The 24,070-nt window shown below is 31.8% G+C and overlaps 1 protein-coding gene across 2 annotated transcripts in view; it reads left to right on the forward strand.

The window, feature by feature from the left end:
- LOC143246214 (SIN3-HDAC complex-associated factor-like) overlaps positions 1–23,916 on the forward strand; it is a 40,900-nt gene extending 16,984 nt beyond the window's left edge. Inside the window, exon 6 of one of the 2 annotated variants that reach the window (XM_076492503.1) lies at positions 8,488–10,925. In XM_076492503.1, coding sequence (XP_076348618.1) covers positions 8,488–8,698 — 211 coding nt within the window. In that variant the 3' untranslated portion in view covers positions 8,699–10,925. Of the gene's footprint in view, positions 1–8,487 lie in introns of both variants that reach the window. The other variant, XM_076492492.1, reaches the window with a different exon arrangement.
- Positions 23,917–24,070: the final 154 nt, after the last annotated feature.

Genomic DNA, 24,070 nt, shown 5'->3' on the forward strand with positions numbered 1-24,070 from the left:
ATGGCTCTGCCAGACCCTCAGCCTTAAAGATGCTGGACCCCGCTCATCACCAAGGACTTGACTCTGCACTGGGGCTTTCCGTACCTCTCCAGTTCAAAGTATATACATTGAATCTCATGAACCTTCTCTACACCTTCGCCGCTTGCAGCTATCTTTACAATATACTTGAAACTTCATTCCTTACCAAAGCATCCCACCTGGAAATGTGTTTTCCTTCCTCGGTGGGCAGTACTTTTCAGAACAGACGATCTGTCATTGCTCCGCTTGGCCTTCGTGATCCGGAAGCAATTGGATGAATTGGGTCTGTCCTTGGATAACATTGCATGTTCCACAGGTCGCCCATCCCACCATGGCTTATTACAGCCCCCAAATGTGACCTTTCTTTCAGTCACCTAAAAAGGCAGATACTCCAGATTGGAAGTACCGCCTTTATTCAATGAATATCTTTCAAACAATCATTCAGTTCCTATTTATACAGATGGTTCCAAATCAGGTAATTCAGTGGGCTCTGCTATGGTTTGCTATGGATCAGTAGTTGCACGCAGAATCCCTTCTACAGCTTCTGTGTTCACTGCTGAACTGTATGCCATATCTCTTGCCCTGGATCATATTGCAGCTGAGCAGTACTCCAACTGCACTATTTATACTGATTCGCTTAGTTCTATACTTGCCTTGGAATCGCTACACGCTGGCTCACATCCTATTCTCGCTGATATTCGTAACCGACTGGCCCGCTTCTCATTAGCAGCTACTTCAATCCAGTTTTCTGGATACCAGGCCATGTTGGTATTCGGGGAACGAGCTTGCAGACATGGCAGCTAAATATGTCTGCTTCAGCACCATCACTCCTATGCCTATTCCGCACATGGACTATGGTGTTATCTTCAAGGGTCGGTCCGTGCCAGCTGGCAGTCCACTTGGAGTGAGCAACGTGACAACAAACTTTTCAAATCAAACCCAAAATTGGACTTTGGCCATCTAGCTTCCGTAAAGTTCGGAAGGAGGAAGTTGTTCTCACTAGGCTACGCATTGGTCACAGTTTTTAACTCATCATTTTCTTTTATCTGGAACTGATGCACCAATGTGTAATTTGTGTAACACTCAAATCACTATCAGCCACATTTTACTTTCTTGCCATCGTTACAATTCTCAACGACGGCAATATTTTAAACATATTTTTTCCCAGGGTCAATCTGTAACATTGGACAGAGTTATTGGTGATGGTGACTCTGTCCACCTTGATAATGTTTTAATTTTTTAATGGCCATTAACCTTTTTAATCTCATTTAAGTGTTGCATGTTTATTCATTACACCTTTTTAATTGTGGTTCCTTTTTTACAGTTTTAATCTCTCTCATTCAATTTGACATTGGACAATAGCCAGAACATTAAATAACTTGACACCAGGACTAGAAAGGCCAACTTCAGGTGACTAACGTTCCTGTTTGAACTACTCGTTAGTCATCCTGGCGAAGTTGTTATTATACTTTTACTGCATATCATTTCACACTTTTACTAATTAACTTTTAGTACTGGCCATATTGACTCATAACCCGAACCAGGACTGGAAAGACCAACTTCAGGTGACTGACGGTGGTTTTATACTTACTTGTTAGTCTTCCTGGCGGGTTACGATCATTACCATTCTGCTACAGGTAGTTCTTACAACTTTGTTGACTGGATGTCAACATTGGTTTTACGCCATTTTCTGTCTTAATTGCCGCTTTGCTTTTATCTTCAATTACTTCTACAAATTTTACTCTATTTACTTGACTTTATCCTTTTACTGGACATTTGGCTACTCATTATTACGATTTTGCGGAGTGTCTTTTAAAACTTTTACTTTCTTTTACATTTTGATAATAGCTGCTATGATATATAACCCAGAACCAGGACTGGAAAGGCCAACTTCAGGTGATTGACGGTGGTTCTTGAACTTACCTGTTAATCTTCCTGGCGGGTTATGATCATTACCTTTTTGCTAGAGTAAATACCTTACAACTTCTTATACTCTACCTTTTATCTTAACATTGTAGACTAGGTGTCAACATTGGTTTTATACTTTTTTGTTTTACCTTCAGTTCCATTTATGTCTGTTACTACATTTATTTATTTTTTTACATTTTTACCGAATGTCTGGCGCAGATAGCCTCGCTGCTTTGTGCCATAAAACACTAAATCAATCAATCAATCAATCAACTTTTTCAATTTCACCCTTCAGAATCCCCACCAATCATTTCTCAGATTTAATTCTGTAACCAAAGTACTTCTGCTTTATATTATTTATGTAACTGCACTAGAAAATAAGTCTACTCTAATATTGTTTGTCTTCTCATGACAAAAACTCAAATGAAAAGAATTTAATTCTAGTCTCATGATACATAAATTATAAAATACATCTATATGAAGTTTAGTTTTAATTTTTCAAAGATATATATGAGTAAAACATTTTCAAAAACCTGTTTTTGAGGAATATCAGTAAGTGCAAATGTTAGAGTAATACACAGATTGATTTGGTATGATTGTGTGAGTGTCGTCCCATGCTACATATTGACACAAAATACAATGCAAGTTTTACAAGGTTAGAGGTTGAAAACCTCAGTTTTTTCCTTATTGTGGTTAGTTTTACATGTATCTTGTTTCTGTTTTTGTGTATTTTAGTAACTTACATGATTTACAAATACATGTGTAATCTTGCACTTTCTTATTTGTAACTTCCTTCAGTGTCATATTTTTCTATTAATATTTATTGTAAAATTTACATGTGTTTCATGTTTGTAATAAGAACAATCTTTATTTCTACATTTAATATTTAAATACAAATGACTCGGACTATTGCTATAAGACTTCTCCAGCTTACTTGCACTGGTTTGTGGGTATCTGCCTTTCATATCCTGATTAAATCACGCATGCTCGGGCACACTTGTACATATAAAGATATTGCTATATATAGATAGATACATGAAAGTTTCTAAAGGTAATATCTGTATACCTTGTACAAGTATAATATAAGTAAACAAACAAGAGTATTCAATGATATTTCATTTCACAACAACAAAAAATTATTGTGCAGAAAAGTCTTGAGAAATGAAAATCATATGCTTTTTTTCTATCATGATTCTAAAAACATTTCCTGGGAGCATGTAGGACTTAAGTGTTATCTGAAACTCCTGTGTTGTAGTATATTCCATTGAATACACACAAGAACCCCATGTTAGCAGCTGTGTTGATCAAGACTTGCTACAAAGAACACACGATATGTGGGCAATATCCAAACAATTTTGTATCTAAAACATTTTACAGCCATGTGATGTGAATATACATAAAGCCAGGATTTGTGGATCAGGGATATCAATAGAAACTGAAATCATAAATAAAAGCAACAACAAAAACATTTTTAAAGGTATAGAAATGAAAGCAGTATATTATGTTATGGAACTTGATTGGTTTTGGGTATTTGCTTTTCGTATCCCAATTAAATTGTACGTGTGCAGACACACCTACGTATATATATAAACATTGATATATACATGAACATTTCTAAAGGTGAAAAATATACATATATATACCTTATACAGGTATGAGAAGTAAACAGACAAGAGTATGCAGAATTATAAAAAGGAATGAAACAAGAAATAAAACTGCAAACACAAACTTATAAATTCATTTCTTACTTTGGCAGCTTTATACATTTATCTGTAGACCAAAGTAAGGATTACGTTTTATACATTTGTGGTTTTAATTGTAAAAGTTTTATAACTATCAGGGGTGTATAGCTATACTTAGTTTGTAGATGTTGTATTAATTCCATGGTCAATAAAAACTGACCAGTTAAATAAGAAAAAAGAAAATTAGTATAAGTATCCAAAATGAAATAAATGCTGTAATAATTACTTAAACAAGTAAAGTGATGCTTGTTGGATAGATTTTAAAATTTGTAATCCATATAGTTAATTGAAACAGTTTAATTCAAATTGAGCTAAATGAAACACACTTTAGACTCTGTCATTGACATATACTTACATAAATAAAATTATTTAAAGCAAAATTGTCTTAACACTAGTTAGCCCAGCATGGCTAGGTGTGTTAAGGTACTTGACTTGTAATCTGAGTGTCACGGGTTCAAATCCTTGTAACACCAAACATGCTTGCCCTTTCAGTCATGGGAGCATTATAATGTGATGGTCAATCCCACTATTTATTGGTAAAAGAGTACCCCAAGAATTAGTGCTGGCTGGTAATGACTAGCTGCCTTCCCTCTAGTTTTGCACTGCAAAATTGGGGAAGGCCAGTGCAGATAGCCCTCGTGTTTTGTCATGGTTTTTTTTTTTTTTTTCACCTTTGATTTTGGATTATATTTGACATTTTCCTAATACTTTTGGAAGTTTGTGCCACAAACGTTTTCCTCTACATTTTGTGCTTTCTTGACAGTTGGTACAATTTTTAATTATTTTATGTTTTGTTAGTGGAAAAATAAGATAAATTTTCATAATTATGTATTGAGTTGAAATTTCTTTCTAAATATGCTAATATCTTGATCTTTGTATAAAACATATCATCAAAACTTGTTTTAAACTTTGCTTCTGAGAATTGAGTTTTACATTTGATATTTTTTTCTTCATTGTTTTGTCATTATTGATTTCTTTGCATGTGGTAGGCAGAGCACAAATATACCCTGTTGGTGGATTCTTGTGCTTAAATACAAAGTAACAAATTGATAAATTTTGTTCATGGATTATGAAACTTAAGTTACATTGGTCTTAAGGGACTTCCAATCAAGAGATTGTATAATGCAATAATAACATTTCATCTTGCAACAACAACAAAATTGTGTGCAGAATACTCTTGAGGGAAACAAAACCATATGATTTATTTTTATTGTGATTCTAAATAACTTTCCTAGGATTGTGTATCTAGATCTTTTACTCTTTTCTTAACCCTTTTCAGTGCTCATTCTCATGGGACTCTAAGTAGAAAATATTTTATGGCTTCAATATTTAACCTTGTAAGGTTGAACCTACTTGGCTACTTGTCATATGGAGAATGATACCTACAGTTCATTTGTACTTGCAATAATTCTGAGGTTTCTTAACAAATTGTCACAATGATTGGTAGGATTTTGTTAAAAATTAAAGATATTTTGTATGCAAAGAATGAGATTTTAATTAAGCATTGTTTTATTTGTACTCTTGAGTTTGAGTATTATCATCAGTGTATTATGTAATGAAATGTCTAAAATTACTAATAGAAAAATATACCTACCTTTTTTAATTTTTTGTTGAATAATCTTAAATCATTTTATTGTATTCTCAGTTGTAGATTTCTACATATAATTTATTTTTGATGTTTTATATTCCCTTCTTCTTCTTTAGCATTACTTCTTATCATGGCACACCTCTACAGGCATTCTCAGTCAAGAATACTTTAACATTTGTTAGAATTTTGGGACATTTGCCCACTACACTAAGCATGATGAACTGAAGCAATGTGGCTTATATTAATAAGATATAATTAATTAAAACCAAAATATAGTTTGTCAATCTAAAAAACATTTATAGGTGAGAAACAATGTTAAGTTGCTACCAAGAATTAAAAAGCAGCAACACTGCTAAGAGAGCAGTTTGACAACTTCTGTGTGGGATTCTTTGTGCCTATTTTAAAATATCATTTTAATGGGATATCATATTTGGAAACAAAGGATCTTATACTGATTATAAGCATCTTGCTCAAGTATAATTGGTTGAGAAATTGCAACTCTGTGTAGAAAGTTGTGTGTGTGAAGAGTTTCAAGAAATTTTTCTTTTCTCTGAATGTGCCCTAAGGAGTTTGAAAGGAGAATGTATAAACAAAGCAGTTAACCTATAGGAGAAGTTGCACCCTATTGTAGGCATCTTCAAGATCAAGGGCAACTGCAAAAATGTCCTCCTTTGATTCAAACCCAGACCACGTTTTTGCTGTGGAGCTGGCAGCATTGATCCAAGTTTCACATTGAGGCTTGTATCCTCCAAGACCATCAGGAAACAGGTGCTCAATCTGTTTGGTGATATAGTAAGCAACAACTCTCTCAGGAATCTTTCCACTTATGAAAACATCTGTCCAGACTTCTGTAATGACTCCTGACTTCCAACTCTGTTCATAAGCCTTTGATGAGCTCTAGATCACCTCTGTTGACAGGTCTTTAACATTCTTGAAAGTGCTCCATAATTGCTGGTCCAGATGGCATCCATCACATTTTCCATGTTGAAGCACTGCATGGGCTCACTCACCTAACCATCTCTTCAACTTGATTCCTGACCACTGTCCTTTGATCCTGGTCATTGTGACTACTTTGACAAATCTAGCAAGAAAGGCTTTTTCTTGGTCCTCATTTGTGAGTGGAACTTGTTCAGAGTTGCTGTACAAAGTGGTTCTTCCAGAAGGCTTCTGAGCTTTTAGCTTGTTATGGAACTTCCAAACGTCCCTGGTGTTGAGGTTGGAATTATCACATAACCAATCCCATTGTGCTCTGATGGTTTTAGCAGCAGTTCTCTTGAATGTTGAGGTAGCATGGTGAAGACTTTCAAGTTTGCAGTGCCCTTGCACTGCTCAAACTCTTTCCTTTCTGTTTTTTTCTTTCCAGGCTGCATACATGTCAGGATTCCACCAGTTTGGAGCATTCTTCCATGTGATTTTATGGTCCTTGGAGGTTTCTCTTTTCTGATCCTGTCCTTGATAGCAGCTCAAACCCTGGTTTTGTCCCTCTAACTATACAAGGCTTTCTTCCTTAAAGAAGTGATATGATGGAGCTGATAAAAGAAGCATACTTCACACAGGAAGTGGTTGCTCCCAACTCTGTAGCTCCTTCTCCAAACAGCTAAATGCCTGGCATCTTCATTCATCAGAGCCAGGTCAATCACTGTGTTAGGGTCTCCATATCTCTCTGCAAGCCTTGTTGGTTCTCCAGTGTTGAGGATGCAAAGATTTAACTCAGCAAGGGCTTCAAACAGTCCAAGGCCATTCCTGTTGCAGTCCATGAAATCTCAGCTAGTGTGACATGAATTGAAGACTCCCAAAATGAGAAATGGCCTATAATTGAAGCTCATGTTCTGAAGAAATTCCCACTCTTTAGCACTAGGTACATTGTCACAGGCCATATAAAGGTTAGCCATGGTGAGTGGTCTGGGTAGTCTGGGGTTGGATACTCTCACAAACTGGATCTTCCTGTTGTGGGTGTTGTATGATGCTTCGTCATCTAGACGTTCCACTCTCATAGTGCTATCTATCCCGCTAGTGATGGCTAGTCAACTCTTGCCTAACAGCATATCCAAAGTTCATCCTTTCAGATCAAATTCAGCATTGTCTTGAAGCTTGGTCTCCTGCAGAAGATCAAGTCAAATGCCCCAGTTACCTTCTCCAAGCTGAAACTTACTTTTGCATATTCCCCTGATGTTGCAGTATGCAACCATGATAAGTTTCCTTCTCAATCTTTCACACTTTTCAATGAGTTGTCTCTTTCCAGCTCTTTTCCCAGGCCTCTTCTTCCTAGGATCTCTTTTACTCTTCTTACTCCTATCCAGTCTTCTTCTTTTGACCATTTGGGTCATCTGTCCAGGTGCACGCACATCATAGGCTTAAAGTATTGTTCTTCTTAGGATCCAATGCTCAATTGCTTACCACTTAATCCGTGATGATGAGAAAACTCGCGTGTAGAGAAAAATATACGTGTAAAAACAGCTGGTATGGGTAGAGAAAACTCTGTAGAAGAGCAAACAATGTTTTGACCTTCTTTGTGAACCTGACGATGACCGAAGAAGGTTGAAACATTGTTCACTTCCCTACATAGTTTTCTCTACCTGTACCAGTCATTTTTACCTATACATTATGCTTAGCACATGCATTATATAAAATTACTATTGATCATGCCACCATGACTTGTTGGATTCACATTGATATTTTGTGAAATAACAAGATGATAAAAAAAAGTTATAAGCTCGGTTGATTACACTAGTTTTTCTTAATACTAATATTCTGAGATTTAGCCAGTAATGTATTGGCCTCATTTTGAAAATTGAGAACAAAAGAAATGTATTTCCAGGTCTCAAACATAACTACTTAGTCTTTTGTATACATTTTTAGCATTTCTTGTGCAATGTTAATAATCCCTGGAAAAATAATCTAAGGAGTGGAATTTATGTACAAAGTAATCTTTTAATGTCAAATTAGACTTTCAGCATTCTGTAGTGATGTATTACATTTCTTTAAAGATACATTTGTGAGTAGTTTATCAAAATATTATTATATTAATATCTTTTTACTTTCAGTGTCAAGTATTTGAGCTTACAGTGTATGATCTAAAGACTAGAAGTATCAGTGTTCTTGCTTAAAATACTTAATCTGCATTTAATTACAGCATATTGATTATTTTTCCATGTATACTAGTTTCACTGTTTGATTCATAAAATGCTTGCCTCTTTGAAAGCAAACAATCAATGCAGCTTTTTATTTCAGGGAAAAAATCTGCTGTGGAATTATATTTAAGGGGCCAAATAATGAGGTGCTAATATATCCCAAGCTGCTCCGTCCATGTCCTTGTCGTAAAAGTCTTGGTGCAGGCGGAGAATCTCCACAAATGGTACACCAAGGAAAATCTCAGTTTGCCGGAACAGGCCAACTTTCAACCACTGATATTGCTACTTCTAGATGTGAAAAAGTATATTAACATTGGCTAAACTTAGTTTCATTTATTTATTTTACCTTCTGTAAGAGTTTTTATTTGAGTCCAGTCAAAGTAAGTTGAAAAAACAAACTTGACTACCAACACATGCAGTAAACAAATTTTAGGAGGTGGATGAAATGCTTTAATCCCTACCCCCTATCACCCACCCCATTAATTTGAAAATGTCAGTACATTATGTGGTAGTTGTTTCCAGTACTTTAGCACATTCCAAGTATTTCACATAGAGGCTGGATTATGTATAGATTTAAATTTGTAACCTTTCAAAAAACAAGAAAAATTACAGTATTAGAAGTTGTGTTCAAGGTTACTTGTAAGTTAGATATTGAAATTAATATATTCTTATACCATTTTTTAATTGTTATTAAATTGAAGCAAATTGTTTTCTTGTTTTCCACAATAAGCTATATTTCTCTGAAAAATTTCATTTTTTTTTTTCAAATGTCTAGTGGCAATAATAGAATGAGAATAAAATACTGATAGGTTTTCTCCTCAGATTTTTTGAATAAATGGATATTTAACTTGTTTTAAGATAAAACTTTTTCAGGAAATTATTTTAGCAAAATGTAACACAGCAAGATGTACCAGGTCTTTACTGTATTTATTCAGTGTAATAGTAAAAAGTGGTATTGCAAAAATTATGATATATTGTTTAGTTAATGTTTCACAATGACCATTCCACTTTAAACAATTTCTGAAACTAAGAATTAAAACAAAGAAATAAAAATTCACCAATAATTATAATTGGGTAAAGAAACAAATATAAGAGGAAAATTATGTATATATTAAAAATTAATTACATTAACCAAAGAATCTTGCAGAAATGTTAAAAGAATTTCAGCTTGATAGAACCAAAGATATTTAAAATTGGGATGGTTCTGTTCAATTAAAAGGTCAATTTTTTTTATTAGGGGTTCCATGTCTCGTTGACCTATTAGTAGGACTTTAAGGTCAGGTGGAGAAACAGCAATACTAGTATTTTGACTCAGTGTACGAGTTAAAGAATTACTAGCTTAGCTGGTTTTGTCGGCTTTCCTTGTAAATTCATGAATTTATAAATTTAATTAGCATTTAGTTTGTGCTACTGAAGGTTTAACCCATGGATATAAAGAATTAATTTATGGATGAAGAAGTAGGAGATAGTATATTTAAGTTTCTAAAATTGAATTTGCATTTTCTAAATTTTAATATTTAAATGTCTTTCACTAATGTTTTAATTTTTGGTGCACTTATTACTCAAATAGCAGTATCTTGGATAAATAGAAAATACTGTGTACTCTGGCTTTATGATCGTACTTGTAGCTTTAAAAGTTATACTGGCATATTATGAAAAAACTATAAACTATTAATGCTTTCTTTTTCCCCCTTTCTTGTCCCTCCTCTTACTATAAGCTTGTAATGAGATATTGAAGTTAGAATGTTGATTTATTGATACTGTTTTATTTAAGAGAAAAGGTATTTAACTTTTTATGCTTGATTAGATTTATCTTTTGGAAAAAGTTTTTTTATGTCTAATAACAAGTGATGGTTAGGGCATGTACACTCTTAAAAATAGAAATGTCTCAAACTATAAAGAGTGTATTATACTTGCACGATTTTGTGAAATAAGACATTCATAATTGAGACTGGAAAATATTAAATATGTTTTCCTATTTATACGTACTTTTCACTGTGATTGCATAAATATATGAATATATATGATTACATAACTCTTAAAATGTAATTCATAGTTGCAATAACATTTCTGATCTTAAAGATGAGCATTTAAAGGTTTACTTTGACTGGACTCTTGTCAAGATTTTTTTATTGTACCTATTATTAAAATGATTTATGCCATAATTATGGCTAAAATAATTCAGAGATGTTTTCACAATAAGATAATATGCTGGAAAAAAAATTTTTTTTTGTATATGTTATTTACGTGTATGTAATAATGAAAATGTATTTATTACAATAATTCCAGCACTTGATGCCCTTAGTGTCTGGATGTGTCTGTGGTTAATTTTGTATAAAAATATTAAATGGTATTTATTTACTTGGAATGAAATAATCTGGTTTACATAATTTCTGAAGTTAAGGTTTCATTTTTGTTATTAGATGACTCTAATTAGATGGTAGTAACCTAATTTAATCAAGATAATGTTAGGTTCATTTTAAACTGAAGAAATGTTCTTTTAAGAGTATACTCATTTTTATACAGAAAAAGAAGAAATCTGTTGGTTGTTTTCTAAGTAAGATGTTTAACTAAATAGTCTATTGAAATCTACCATTTTCATAAAAAATAACTTGCTTGCTTTCAGATATAGTCATCTACAACTGAACTTGCTGTTGTCATTTTACCTTTTGGTTCTTACATTCATGTTTTTCATCCACTACTGATTTATTTTAATGCTGTAATTCCTTTTGTTTGTACTGTAGATTTTGAAAATAATTGACTCAAGACATTTACAGTTCTTCTGTTTCTCAAAATATTGAAGCTAACATCTAATCTTTATGAAACATGATACATAGTCATTTTAGGGTTTCATCCAGGTGGCTATTATTGTTTCACCAACATTTAAGGTTTACTAAAAAGTCTGTAATTTAGAATTTTCTTAAGCAGTCTTTGTGGAAACTCTTTCCCTTTGTTTTGTTTTGTTTTCTTCAAAAATGTTACAAGAGTTGTTAAGCAGAATAATGTAAGATAAAGGAATTAACATTATATCTGTTTATATTTTGAAGTCATTAATGATTACAACACTGCACTGCCTACTGTGGTTTATACAAATCTGTGATGTCGTATATGTGCTTGTTGTAGACCAAGCAGTTCTTTTTTCGAAAGTTATGTGCTTAATTTTTAAGCCTTATTAAAACCTTAAAACAACTTGATCATAACATAAAAGTAATCTGTTAAGTAGAGTATATTGTGTTTAAGAGTTATCGAATTATAATTTTTCTGTTATGATTGTCGGTATTAATGGTAAAAGCTTTGTTAACTTAAAAAATGTAGTTCTGAGTGAAAGTTGGAGCATGTGAAGAAGAAAAAAGACATATTCAAGTGTTGTTTTTTTTTTTAGTCTCAGTGTTTCAGTTATGCATGTTGATCATAAAACTAAAGTTTGGTTTATATAGTCTCTTGATAAAGTAGGGTTCTTGTTAATGCAAAATCATTGCTACAATAAATAGAAAAGAAAATTGGTACAATATACATACAGTATACACTTTTTAAATCTTTTTCTTGATGAAGTTGCCATTAGAAAGTTTTAAATGAGTATGGAATGGAAGTATTTTTATATGTAGTCTATCAGTCTAGTGAGACACTTGTACAAAGGGATTGCTGAGATGTGATATTTGGCAAATGATGTTCAATCTGAGAAATCCTGTCAAGTAATTGCCATGGACTGTGTTAATTATACCCTGAATTATCGGAGCTGCAGGACCAGTTGCAAGTGTCCCTTGCTTAGTTTTTCAGACCCAAACTAGAAAATATAGTCTTGCATCACAGAAGGCCACATGAATAACAAGATGACAATCTCAATGAAGAGGCCTGGTCAACTAAGTTCAGTTATTGCTAGAACATCAAAATCTATGCAAGCAAGAAATCTCAAAAGTTTTTGTAATATTTGTGAACTGAATATGGTGTAAATAGTAAGGAAAGTGTTCAAATACGTTTTTTTTAAATTACTTTGTACCCTTTATTATGTAGCTTGTATACAGTGTTTGATTGCCTGTGAATTCACAACATGTATTTTTTTCAAACATTAACGTAACCTGTAATAAATGTGTGTAACTGAAATGTTGAGACAAAGTGTAGTGTAAGGAAAGGTTTTTTTTCTTAACTCTTTTGGAACAAAAGTCATGTAAAATGTTCCTTTTCTTTAAGTGTACAAGTCGAAAAAAGTCCACAAAGAAGAAGACATTTGTCTGGTATCACGTGAGATGCTTTACATTAAGCAACTGTTATAGATTACTGCAGTGAAGGTACAAATTTATTCTTTTGCAGACTTTTATCGACTTGTGCATTTAAAGGGAAGTAAAAATCTTGGACGATTATAGTTGCAAAATGTAGCAAAAGGGTTAATAGTGGTGGTTGCTACTAACCAAACATCATCAAAGTTGTTGAAGAATGTGATAACAGAATAGTTATATTTCTCTGTTCACCCAGCTGACTTCTGATCTCTAACACTGGGTGATGGTAAAAGAACTGTCAAAAAAGCATGCAGTAATTTTGTTTATATAGTCTTGCCTCCTTTGAAATGTATCTTAATCTTATTTTTGTCCATTAAACATTCTAAAACATTTTAACACTAAGCACACCAATCTGTACCCCTCCTCCCCCAAATTTTGTGCTACTTTTGAACATGTGTATAGCACATGATCATTCTTCACTTATTATTGTATTGCCTCTAGTGATACATCCAGTTCTTTCTGACGTTCCTGTTGAATCCTCACTTTCTCAATCGATATTGCTTCATTTAGACGTTCCTTTTTTTGTGCATGTGACTACAGTTCATTATTGCACTTTGGCATTTCTGTAGCTTTTTCAGCAGTTTTATTGTATTTGCATTCTGTTGTTTCATTTTTTATTTATTTTTTGCTTTAGTTTATTGCTATCAAATTATGTTTACGAATGCCTTTGTGGTTCAGTGTATTGAAAGTGGAAGCTGTGGTCACTGTAGGCTAAACTTGTGCTACGACTTCCGCAGCATCGAGTTCAACTTTGTGTGCTGAGGAGGTACACGTCTTAATTTTTAGGGAGTTAGATTCCTACTTTTAGGTAGTGTTTACTTTTTATTTTCAGCCTGATAATGCTTCTGTGAGGAGATATGATCAAGGAGAGGAAAATTAGATTCTTTTTCTTCTGACACCTTCTCATTTTTATCTGTCACACACCATACTTTTTCAGTTTTATTTTTACAGCTGGTTAATTGGGTATTATAGTTGATGGATGTTGTTGGTATAACATTTATTCTATTAATGCTACCAGAGACCTCTACCTTACCTGTTATATTGTCATATGGTTAGTTGGCCCCTTATTAATTTGTTTTCCCTGCACTTAATTTTGGGTGAGTTATGGTTTCTACTCTTTACCCTTTCATGGCAGACTCTGCTATTTGTGATAATCATGTTGCAGATATATCTTCATCAATATCTGTCATAATTGGGATTTCTTCACATACTTTCAAAAACTGGTAAGATTTTATTAAAGATCTTAAATATCTTGTACACAAAGAATGGCATTATCATAACTGTTTTTACAAAAATATCATTTTTCTATTATAGTTACTCGTACTATTTACAAATTGAGTACACAGTGATTTTCATTTTAAGGTAAAAAAATGCTTTTTATTAAATTGATAATTTCAATTCTTTTTCAGGTACAGTTAATTTTTAATGCTGTACTTTACCTCTTATTCACAGGGTAACAATTTCTTTGGGAGATGTATTCAACTCTTCAACAAGCAATATCATAAGCCTTGAGAATAGACACAAAGTTTGATGTATATTTTAAAAATGTTTTAAACCTGTTAAGTTAGCATTTAAACATAACTATTACATAGTTAATTAAAATGCAATAGTAAGATCTAAATACAGGATAAACTAACTACAACCTATTTTGGTAAGAAACAACAAGTATTATAATTGATCATGTATCCAACAGTACTATAGTCAGTTGCATGTACTCTGTGATGACAATAGCACACCCATTATAGTGCAAAATCATTTTTTTTAATAGCTATACAACCCACATCTTACACTTAGGTTAAAGTTGAAACAAATTTGTCTCAACTGTATTCATTCAGAGATCTTTGAAATTAATGAGCCAAATGGTTATGTAAGCATTTTATTGTACTAATGTACCTTTACTCAACTATCAATGTATTACTGAAGGTACAGAAAACCAAAGCAGAGAATTTTCATAGGTTGGTTTTTCTTACAGGTCATTTAAAGTTTTAAGTGGTTTTTAAAAGTTTGTTTACAAATAAAGAACCTAAAAATTGAATCAAATAAAACTTAATAATGTACATTTATATATTGATAGTAAAACCATTAAATTTATAATGTTCTAATGACTTGCACAAAAAAGCTTTTAAAGGGTCTCCCATTGCAAAAAGGTTAATACCAAATTCAGGTGTTACATCATTTTTATGGTTGAGTTGAGATAATGACATGACCTGTAATACTAAGTTTGGTTTGTTGTACTTATTTCTTCTACAATGGTTTTAATCCTCTGCTGGTACAGTGGTAAGTCTACGGATTTACAACGCTAAAATCGTGGGTTCTATTTCCCTCGGTGGACTCAACAGATAGTCTGATGTGGCTTTGGTATGAGAGAAACACAAACTACAGTGGTTTTCAGTCAAATGCTAACTTCCTCTTCATATTTTCAGTTGCATTACATATGTATGACACACTGTTTAGTTATGGGTAGTATACTTGTCTACATAAAGGTGCTTCTCCTTGTGTGGGTACCAAGTTTGCTGTGGGTTTTCATTTTGTAAAGTGGCTATTCACCTACAAGAGTTACCTTTTTTCCAGTCTGGTTGGTGCAATGTAAGATACTTCTAATTTCTGTATGTATATATTCACTGTGGATTGCATCTTTCAGAACAAATTATATTTGTGCACTTTTCTTTTCCCATGTCAGCTTCATTTCTATCTTATATGGCAAATAACATACATGTTCCAGAAGTTAGTGCAGTACCCTGTGTTTATCCTTTGGTTTTGTCTCGGAGTGCACTAGCTATTTATAGATGGTTTCTTTCCACTTGGTGTTAATGCCTACATAGGCCCCATCCACCTCTTCATTGTAGGATTGTAGCTTTATGTGAGAAAAGGAAATACTGTATTGAAAATTAACATTTTCTTATACTGAAAATGTATTTCTTATAGTCACTTGCCTCCTGACAATTCTTGAAAGTGAGGATTGATCAGGAATGCAGGCACCCAGTGCTGATTGTGGAGGGTGGTTCCATGCTATATACGTGTTGAAGAATGGTAAAATGTCTGGGGTATATAGATTTGTGTGCTGAGCATTAAAATTTTTGGCAATGCTTAGGGAATTAAAAGAAGATTGCGATAGCTTTGTGTAAACAGAGATCAGTATGTATTAGAAATATGTTTCTCTCTGTAAGAAAATGTAAACTGTTACTGTTTTAGTGACCAAATACCATAAAAGTTTTAATAGTACGTAAGTCATTTTAAGCCATACTTATTTTATAGAAGACTAAGGTTTTTGTTTTAATTACATATTTAATATATAACTTTCACTATTTATGGAGTGCATAGTCTTATGTATAAATTGAAGTTGCTGTTTACACTACACTAGTGTATGTGTGTGTGTAACATATATACTCAACATTTGTACAATTTTCATTTCAGGGTTTTTTAACGTACTCATTTTCAAGAGTGTAACGAACAAGTTATTCTGTGGCATACCATGGTTTCAGTTGTTACACTTTTATTTGATACCTCATCAGATTTTGAAGTGATATGCTGTGTACACTGTATAATTGCAGGGATTTCAAAGTTTTAGTGATTACAATAGCACAAATATAGTACCTGGTTAGATAAAATTACACAAATTTATGTAGTTACCTGAATTGCACCATTGTTAAACTGGGAGTACATGAACATTTTCATCCTTGTCAACAGTGTGCACTGTTTGTATGCTTAGCAGTCTTCTTAACAGCATCTTTGCATCTGTATATTAAGATTTTATTTATGTTCAGCACAATTCAATATTTGTATTTTCTCTTTCACTGAAGAATACATTCATATTGATTTTGTGTAACAACATAGCGTAACATTTATATCTGTGTTATGCTTAGCAGAAGCAATGCAACATCCATATCAGTGTATTCGTATCAGAATTATACAACATGCATATCTGTGTATGCATGATAAATGGTTGTCATGTCTGTAGTATAGATTAGCAACATTGCATAATACAGTATTAATTTTTTGGTATGCTTGTCAGTAGCATCATTTTTAATATCTGTGTGAATATAACAAGTCTGAATGTTTTGTGTGATCTGTCCTAATGAAGAGACACTTTTCGTGGATATTTGTTTTTATTTCACTGTAGATAGCTTTATGTGATTTTAAATATATTTGCATGTTGTAGTTTTAACATAAATGTTACATTTTCTTTATGAGCTTTGACTGTTGCTTATGTTTCATATAACACGTCACCCTGTGCTGCACCCGTTATAACAGAAGAAATTTCTAGGTTTAGTGAAAAACTTTCCATATATTTCTTATGTTAACAGAAAGACAACTATGTTTACTTCAGTATTTTTCTTTTTAAATTTTATATTGTCTGAAGAAAAGCAGATAAACCATGAGGAAATGATGCTTACCGTTTTGCTATGCTACTAGGAAACTGTTCACCAAGGTTACCTGAAGAAAAGTAACTGTTGTTTACAGGATATTTTGTCAGGGCAAGTTTCATATGTAGCTTAACTTTTAATCATACACTGATCAGTATCTATTTAAACATACATTCTTGCTAATTGGAGAATTAAAGGAAAATCCTCTCACTATAAAAATCATTGGTTTGCACATAAGGTCATCTCATGGGCTTGTGAAAGGTTTTTCAGAATTTTTGAAGTTCAACAGCTGATCCCCCTCCTTTTTGTATATACTGTGCTAAATAACAAAACAAAGTGCATTATTTTTCCATTTTATCCAGCATGTTTCATCTGCACTTAACATCAAATTCGTTGTTCAGAGACAGCAAAAAGTTTTTGTTAAATTTTAGAAATTGCTGCTTTTTTGTGTTCTTTAAAGTAGTTATTAGTTTTAACACATTCACTGCTGTATAATGAATAAAACTATCATTGAAGAGGTGCCGAGGAGCAGTCAGTGTCCAAAATTAAGATCAGTTTGGTTTTGAAACATAATTGTATGTGACCAACCAAGTGTATCATTCAGTCCATAACTGAAAGTCAGTTGTAACTCAACAATGGAATGTATAGCAGTGAATGTGTTAAATTTTTTCTTATTAAGTTAAAAGCAACCACTATTAACTTATAATACATCCTTCTTTTTCACATTTTTCAATGAACTTATGTTTTATGAAAAATATATAAATTGTTAACTGATAATGGCAGTGAGAGAAAAATTGTTTAATTTTAAATGAAAAAATTCACATTTTATTGCATCATTAAATTTCATTGGCAGTCCAGTAATGGAAGTAATTTTAATTTAACTCTGCAAAGGAGTTGAGTAATTAACATAACCATGAAATTTTGAAACAACACCAAAATAATGTGAAATGTTTTCTCTAATTCTTTTACATATATCTTGCTTGTTAACTACATTGTCATAACAGTGTCTAGTTATATATAGATGAGGGTTTCTGAATATTCCAGGATAAAGATTTTGTTTCCTGTGCGATATGTAGACTGTTTTGTAGATGGTTGAACTCTTGTGACCTAGATTAAAAGTGAAAAGGTTCAGTATAGTTTGTGTTATATCTTATCACTTAATCAAATACATACTTGTATTTATAAACACACATTAAAGTTGCAAATATTGAAATTTTACATGAATGACAAGCTTTTCTTAGGTTTGATACATGTGTAGATGGTTTTGGTTGTAGTGTGTTTATAGAAATTGATACTGAGGTTTATAAAAACCACTTTCTGAAATACATTATTGATAATACTAAAACTATATGATGGGATGACATGGAAAAGTGTAAAAATTAAATTCAGTATGTTTAAGTGTAATTGGTTTACATACGTAATAAGGGTGGTAAAATGACTAGTAGTTATTTGCTTGGTAGTATAGTTTGGTGTGTATATTTTATAGTAGAGTTTAGTATTGTTTTCCAGCATATAAAAGTTAACATAGTTAAACAAGTGAAATGAGATTATAATTGATGCCAATTAGTCAGAGCTATCACTGCCATTTGCAACATTTTTTTTCACCCAGTAAGCTCAAGGGAAGGTTCCAGGCTTAATACAAAGCCTCCTTCTTAATTTATTTCTGGGATGAAAGAGTATTTTTTTTGTATTTTCTAGGTAAAAATGTATTGGATTATCAGTCTTTCAAGTGTAGATTGTTGAATTTTGATGATGTATCTGCATACATTTGATGAACTATGTGTGAAGTGTTTTGGCACCTTGTAAGAGAGTGCCTTACTGAATTTTTTTTTTTTTTTTTGTTGTTGTTGTGTTTTTGTTCTGGGGTTGAAGGATTTGTATTTTGTTTCACTAACCACATAGTGGATAGAGTACATTACAAAAGGTGCATAAGATCAGTTGTTTGCTTCTATCGTGTATTTTGCAAAAGGATAATTACGTACTTATAGAATAAATCCATATAATGTCTAGTGTTTCATAAAGAATATTTTGTCTTGTATCTTTGCTTGTCATTGATTTAGTCATGTAAATGTTTTGTACATGTTTATAGTTTACTGTTGAAAAATTTATTTTGAAAGTTTGTGTGAAACATGCATTTCGTTTATATGTAACTGAATGTTTGGTTTTTTTTACTGTCTTTGTTATATGTTTAGATTTGATGTTGGAAGAATATGCTACACAACTTTTTAGTTTATTTCATTTTTATCAGGTAGGGTAGCTTAAGTGACAAGTAACTAAATTAATATTCAAGTAAATGTTTTGGCCCTTCACTAGCACGTATTTAATAATCTGTATATCTTTGTTTATTTGTCTTCAATCTTTCATAAGTAAGATTATAAGCTATTTACTGTTTCTTTATCAAAATACCTTTGAGTTCATGTTTGGAAGAGATTTCCACTTTTGGCGTTGCCTATATTTTGAAAGTGTAAAGTTAATTACTAATCTCTCAATTTTTGTATATGAACTAAATTCACTTTTGCAGTTTCTTGTATATGGAAGCATTTGTATCAGATTTTTAAACAAAGGATGTCAGTATTTGTGATGTTAATCTAAGTATCTGATGTAGAAAATGGAGCTTTGGATGACTGTGTATCATTATTTTAGATTGGTATAATGTGCAGTCAGTTTTTTTCCAGCTACTTGCATAATCTAGTAGCATGACTTCAACTCTCTTAAGTAGTTTATTTAAACAGTAATTGTCTTCCTAATTTAACTTTCTTTGTACATCTAAAATGGAATTTGTGATGTATATGCTTTTGTTGTCATGCTAATAACAGATGGTATATTGGTAAGTATATTTTTTGCACAATGTATATGTAAATATATATTTATGTATATTGAATCACATACACTAGTTTTTGTTTTTCAACTAAACTTTCACTGAACTGAATTTGGTTATGTAATTTTTAGTTTTACTATTTTAATATTACCACTCAAATCGTACCAGCATTGTTCTTCCATGAAGAAGAGGTGAGCGGACGTTTTCTTGGTAAGTTACAGAGATGGACTGTGCTTCTTCAGTAATATTTTTTCACTCATGGTCATTTTTGAACTTTGGGTTATTAATTCTTTTTTTCCAGGATGTAATTCTTGGACTGGAAAATCATATTAGATGCTAAAGTTTCTAATTTAAGTTGGAAGTTTCTGTAGTTTTAGCTAAACTAGTGGTTAAAGTTATGTAGCACCTTCGTACTTTCAATTTTGTAACATTTTTCTATAATTTTGTAGCAAATCCAATTGAAAATGCTTAATTGACAAGTCTTATTTTTGTTCAAATAAGATTCAAAAGGATTTTGTTTATCCACTTTATAAAACCACATTGATACTGTATATTCTGCATAAGAGGAAAAAAATAGCCTAGAAATGTTTAACAAACAGCAGTGTTATAGAATCCAACCTATTTCCAGCAGTGTTTTGTCTTTTAAGAGATCCTGTATATTGTGAAAAGCTTGAATTTCATTAGTGGAAAAACATAATTGTGTATTCAAAACCTTTGTCATGGAAATCCTGTGTAGATTATTAGTTATTGCTTGTAAACATCTGCTTGTGGTTTGATTACAGTACTAACTCACATTCCACTGAATTAGAAACATGTTTGCCCTTTCAACCATTGTAATGAAGTTATTTATCCCATTATTCATTGAGTAGCCCAAGAGTTGGCAATGAGTTTTGCTGGTTGGTTACCTTCCATATGGTCAGCAGTTCAAAGTTAATAACAGCAGCAGATAACCTTAGCAGCTTTGCTACAAACAACACAAACATCCATGTTTGTTTTTACAGTTGCAGATGTTACTGTTGTTAGAGGTAAAGGAATCTTGGTAATTAATTATAATTGACCTATTTGTTTTTAATATTCAGTTGCTGGAGTCCAGACTTTCTTTTTACTTATCTCCCATCTACTGTATGTATACTCTAACATTATATTAAGGCAAATGGGTTTTTGTCACTTGTACATATTACTTGTTTTCTTAAGAGAACACGATCTGAACAAAATGTTATACAACAACTGTTTTCCATATTCTTTTCTTGTAATAAATATTAATGCTTCTTTCATACAAGAAAATGTGTTTCAAGATGCTGCAATGTTGAAATGAATACTCTGGCTTCTTCAAAACGGTAGTTTATCAATATAATTTCATCAACAATGAACAGTTTTAGATGATTACTTATGGTTCATTTATCTCAAGAAAATAAATAATCTCGTTTGAATTTTGATGTATTTTCAAAATGATCTAGTTAATAAATGACTTTCTAAACCTATATCTTGACATGATCAAAAGGACTGTGGGCTTATTCATGGCTTATATTGTATGGACTTCCAAATTATAACATATAGCCTATTGTTAAACTTGTGCTTTGGTGTATCATTGAAATGTTGTTTCCTAGACAGCAGACCAGAAATGTTTCTAATAATAAGAATCATACTGTAGAGGCTAAATGTAGTAAAATATTGTTAACACTTGATACTGGAAGTTAAAAAATTTTAAACTGTATTTCTACATTATGTCTACAGTGTCTACTTGCAACAAAATTTCTGTGACATACAAGGAGAGATAATTATTTTACACGTGTGCATATTTTTTGCTATATTTCTCAAAGTTGTACTTCTGTGTGTTTTTGTTGTTTTTTTGTATTTTATATTATTTGTTATTGTATTCTTGTTTATAAAAAAAAAAAAAGACAAATATTTGCTGGTTTTACCTATAAATAAGTAAACAGCTAGCTAACATCACATCAAACATTATAGCTGAGATTAATCTTTATATTTCTATATTTAACAAAGTAAAATATCCACAAAATATGAGTCAGTTCTCTATAATTATGCTGCCATCTAGGTATGAATACCTGTAAGACCAATCAAAGACAAAAAATATGAAACTCTATAAACTGAGTGGTTTTAAATGGTTGACTTTTCTTCATTAGAAGCAAACTAAAACTAAGTTAGTATTAAAAAAATTGTCACATGTGCCTATTAAATAGAATAAAAGATTTAAATGTATATTATTTGATGGAAGGAAACAGGAGCTTTTATAGGTGTATATCATAATTCATTGTACATCTAGTTTTCTGTTTAAATTCAGTATAGTGGTGCATGAGACTGTTATCTTGTAAAAAGTATGTGTATATCATAAACCAGTTTTCCTTTGAGCTATGTAGAGGTAAAGAATTTGCTTGAGTTGTATAAATGTTGTTTAAGGTGATTTTGTTTGGCAGTCTTTAAACAAGCATTAGCTTTAACAAACTGACTGGTAGTAATAATGTTCAGCAGTGAATATAAAGAGGATCAAAGCATAATTGTGGTCTGTATGTCCAAATTCATTTGAGTGAATATAATGCAGAAATGAAAAATAGTGTTATGTGGTTCAGGATGATACATGTTTAAGTATAAATAATCTGCTTTTAATATTTTTGGTTTTGATAAAAATAGTATTTATAGGTGTTTATCATATAAAAGAATGCATTATAATTTCTTACATAATTGTTGTTTGGAGATAAGTATAAATAATACATTGAAGATAGTGGTACTGATAACAAAGTTGGCACAAGGGAGTTGAAAATGTGAAAGTCATAAAGGTTATTGCTTACATGGGAATGGCTGTAAAATCAAATATTTAGAATAGAAGTTTTCTCAGTGCAAAGTACATACTGTAGCAGTGTTGTAATTTAGTTCTTTGGTTACATTACATTGAAAGAAATGGACTGCACACATTTTGATACACAGGCTGATAGTGACAGAAAATATGGTAGAATGTGTGTGTACTGAGGATGAATGAGGTGTAAAGAAGCATTGGTGTGTTGTTGCAGTATAATAATTGAAGCATAATACTTGTGTGCAAGTGTTATAATGAATTAGGTATTGATAATAAACAATAGCCATACAGATTTATCTAGTCTGTAATATGAAGTGAAACCCTGTTAAAGCATAAGTTATTCAGTAGTGAACAATATCCGGAGGTGTCCAGCACTGAAATTAAGTTGTTCAAACTTAATTAGCTGTTCAAACACAAATGTGTGTAAAGTATATTTTAGTACTTGTTTATCTTCGGGTTAAAGAAATTGACATTGTATTACTTCGTATAAGAAATGTTACCTGTGATTGGTTGCTGAGTTTTACCAAATTTTCATCTAACCCATTCCAAAGTTTGTTTTTTGTGTATTTGTTTTTTCATTTCCAAGATTGCAGTGACTTTGGAAATTTAAAGATTGTATAAGAGAGGCAAAAAGAAATATTGAATAGAGCGTGAAAAATGAATAATTCACTGGATTTAGCAAAATTCACTAGTGCAGAAATTCTCAGTGATTCTTGGTGTGTGGCCGATGAAAAGTACATGATTATAGAAAGGAAACAGTAGTATGGTATGTAGATCTTACTGTAATAGAGAGATTTAGAAAAAAAATTAAGCAGGTGATTTGTAAATCATAACGTTTGAGTATCACTGTATGTATAGTAAGTGTAATTCAGAAACAACACTTAGTTTGATCTGCGAGCTTGCTTACTTTGATATATATATAAACAGATATTAAATAGTAGAACAACACTTGCAATGTTAAGGAATTGATATTTTCTCAAATTAAAAAAAACAAACTTGAAATATGAGTGTTACTTAAATTGTCTAGTTTCAAGAAAAAGTAATTTTTTGACAAGTATATTGATTACAATGAATGACATTTTTCATTATAAAGTTTTTGGCTGGTTTATATCCATGATGAACTTTTTTCTAGATTTATATTTTAAACAAGTCAACTGGTTTTTAATGTACTTTTATTATTTTTTGCACATGTAGAATAGTTATTTTATGAAATCACCTGATTGTAGTGCGTATGCACTGTATAATTAAAATATTATTGTCATTAAACGTCTAACTTTATTCACTTCATAAACAAACACATCCAGCAAAACCAAATTCTTATAAATATTTCTTAATTAATTTTAAATTGTATAACGTCCATTTTTGTCTTCTATACAGTAAGTATACCATTTTCTTTTTAAATCAGGCTGTCAAAG

This window comes from Tachypleus tridentatus, chromosome 1 (genome assembly GCF_004210375.1).
Source record: "Tachypleus tridentatus isolate NWPU-2018 chromosome 1, ASM421037v1, whole genome shotgun sequence".
NCBI lineage: Eukaryota > Metazoa > Arthropoda > Merostomata > Xiphosura > Limulidae > Tachypleus > Tachypleus tridentatus.